Here is a 2,989-nt window from a genome sequence, read left to right on the forward strand (position 1 = left end):
AATTTTAGTGGTCGGAGGTTGAATTTTGGTATTACGGATGAGACTTAATGGTTTGCAAAGTTGTCACTAATTTAATCCACAACTAAGATAACTAAAAAAGAATTGTGCTGATAACATGTTATAAAATAAAAAGATAAAAAGTAAAGAACAAAGAAAATGGGAGAGCAAAAGAGAGAGTATATTTTATTGATCAATCGGAATATTTACAAAGCTTATCCAAAGTCTCTATTTATATGCATAAGAAGTATAAATGAAGTAGAGATCTACTTCTAATGACTATAAAAACTTAAAGTACATCAAAATTTATCTTGACCTTAATAGACATTCATTTAATAATATATTCATAACAATTAGTAATTATTTTCCTTACATATAGCTTATATTTTGGTTTTTCTTTTTTCTTTCTCTTGTCTTTCTCTCACCTCTCTCCACATGGAAGATTACATTACATCCTATACATCTTGAATTCTATCATAACTTTATTCAACTTTTTACAAGCTTTAATAATTTTGAATTCTTTCATAGCACCTTCAGTCGCATTTTATTAATTACATCATGGTGTTATCCGTAATTAGTCAATCCGAGTACAAACACATTTATGCTTCATCTTTAGAAACATTCAGAACATGCTAAAAACCATAAAGCAAAAAATTTAAAATTTTAACATATCACATATGGACATGGGGCATATATAATTTATTTCCAATATAAATCCAAAGTTTAAAATTTTCAACATATGAAATTATATCATTCAGTGGTGCTATATAAATTTTTATAGCATTATATCATCCTGTGTCTGTATAAATTTATATCATGACAGTATATTAAATATAAAACCATATTTTTATTACCAAGAATCAAAACTTAGCCCTAACACACAAAAAGAAACCATCTTCCTTCTAAATATGTCTTGTAATGTTTTTCTTTTCAATTATAAAATGATATATAGAAGAAAAAAAAAACTAATCTTGTAGGATTTTCTCTATGTAAGGGCTTGAACTAGTTGAGGATATTTAGTTCATTTAGGTGCTGTTGCCGTTGCCGTCTCACCACAGTAGTTCTTCAAATATGGAGGGAAGTATGGGTAAAAAGGGAACAATATAGGCCAGCAGTCGTCGTTGAGTTTCATTATGGCATTGCAACAAGCAGGACTAATAATAGTAAACATTTGACCACCGAAAAATGAATTAATAATCTCCGTAACACACCCATTAACGTTAGAAAGTGAAGACCAGCATTTATCAACTTCACTTCCAGATTGCAATGGCGATGACACCTTGTTGATGCCATTCAATATTGGTCCTGCTGATGGTGCTGGAGATGAACAAGAAGTCCTGAGAAATGGGGGGGAAAAGGCGTTGAAAGGGAACATTTTAAGCCAACAATCATCACTAATATGAGTGATGGCCTGACAACAATCGGGGCCAATAACACCTATTTCTCCATAGAAAAATGAAGCAGATATCTCCAACATACAACCTTGTATGCTGGTAAGGGCTGACCAACATTTTTGAGCTTCACTAGGCTGAAAAGGTGCCAGGCTTGGCATTGGTGCCAATGGAAATGGATGCAGTAGCTGTTGCGCATTTCCTACAGTGATAAACATAGCCATGAATGCTAAATTTAAAAGAAGAGGCGATGGCTTTCTTGGTACCGACATTATACTAGATTTTAGTAGGAAATAATCTATAAGCCTTTGTTATCTTTGTGTTGGCGAGGTGTCTATGGATCAATGGAAAAATATATTATATAGGTGGGAATGTGCAATAATATGTTAGTAATATTGAAACGTTTTTATTTATTAATTTGTGAAACTGTTTTTAACTTGAATGCAACATTTAGTAAAAGATAGTAATTGAACTTTTTGTTTTTAATTTGTAGAAACTTAATATAAGGTTTCAATGAAAGACTAAATTTGGAAAAGTGTATTTTTTGTATATAGCATTTCTCAGTTTGGGTTTAGAAACTAATCTACTGAAGGAACACATCGCAATGTGATAGAGTAGGTCGTTATTGTATACATTTTTGAACATGAGGAAGCACCGTTGAACAAATAAAAAAGAATAGGAAAAGAAAGCAAATTTTCCCTCTTACCGCGTTCAAAAATTTTCTATTACAATGGACTTGGTATAAGATAAGAGTATTACTCATTTGAAAAAGTGAAACAAAATAGAAAAAAGAATAGCATAATAAATAGGGGTTTACTCCCATATACTTAACCACGTAAGTAAGTATTCATATCATTTTTTTTTGGCAAACTATCTATTTAGTCACCCAAGTTTACACGTATTCCTATTTTGGTCACTCCTTTTAAAAATTATTATTTTCGTCATTCCCATTACGTAAGTTGTCAATTTTTGTCACTCTATAGTTAAATACATTTGGTCACCAGACGAAAACGTAACAATCTTTTCATTGGTATAATAACAATTTTAGCCCTTAACACTTTGCACATTCTATCAATATGGTCCTAATTCTTAAAATTTTCAAAAATTTAATCTTTATTGTTTGCACATTTTTTCAATTTAGTACAAGTTCTGAAAAATAAAAAAAAATTATAATTTTAAAAATTTAAAATATATATTATTTATTATAAAAAACATAAAAACATAAAAATATTAAATATTAAAAATATATATAATTACATTATAACTTTTAAATCATGTTTGGCCATTAAAATTTTAGGCCAATAAGATTGCAAGATGCGTTAAAATTATGTAAATATATTTTAATTTTAAAACCTTTCAATATTTTTATACTCTTAATTAAAATAACAAAACATAAAGAGTTTTGAAACCCAAAAAAGGGTTTCGAAACCCTTCTCTCTCAATTAGTTGTATATATCAAGTTTGTTTTTGGTTCTTTTGCTCAAAGTCTTTGGATTTGTTCCTTAACTTCTCTCTTGAAACCAAAATTTTTAAACTCATAAATTTCTCGACCTCTCCTTTGACAATTTTCATCTTAAAATTTCACCCATACCTTGAAACAC

The 2,989-nt window shown here is 29.4% G+C and overlaps 1 protein-coding gene across 1 annotated transcript; it reads right to left on the reverse strand.

The window, feature by feature from the left end:
- Positions 1-858: 858 nt before the first annotated feature.
- Positions 859-1,699, reverse strand: LOC107918428 (uncharacterized). The gene has a single exon (XM_016847993.2). It carries the CDS (start codon positions 1,658-1,660, stop codon positions 1,019-1,021), a length of 642 nt encoding a protein of 213 aa, XP_016703482.1. The 5' UTR covers positions 1,661-1,699; the 3' UTR covers positions 859-1,018.
- Positions 1,700-2,989: the final 1,290 nt, after the last annotated feature.

Source organism: Gossypium hirsutum, chromosome D08, assembly GCF_007990345.1.
Source record: "Gossypium hirsutum isolate 1008001.06 chromosome D08, Gossypium_hirsutum_v2.1, whole genome shotgun sequence".
In the NCBI taxonomy this organism is placed as follows: Eukaryota; Viridiplantae; Streptophyta; class Magnoliopsida; order Malvales; family Malvaceae; genus Gossypium; species Gossypium hirsutum.

What these genes read in the sequence shown, in the direction of transcription:
- LOC107918428 (XM_016847993.2), bottom strand. Translation starts at nt 1,660, where the DNA reads ATGTCGGTACCAAGAAAGCCATCGCCTCTTCTTTTAAATTTAGCATTC.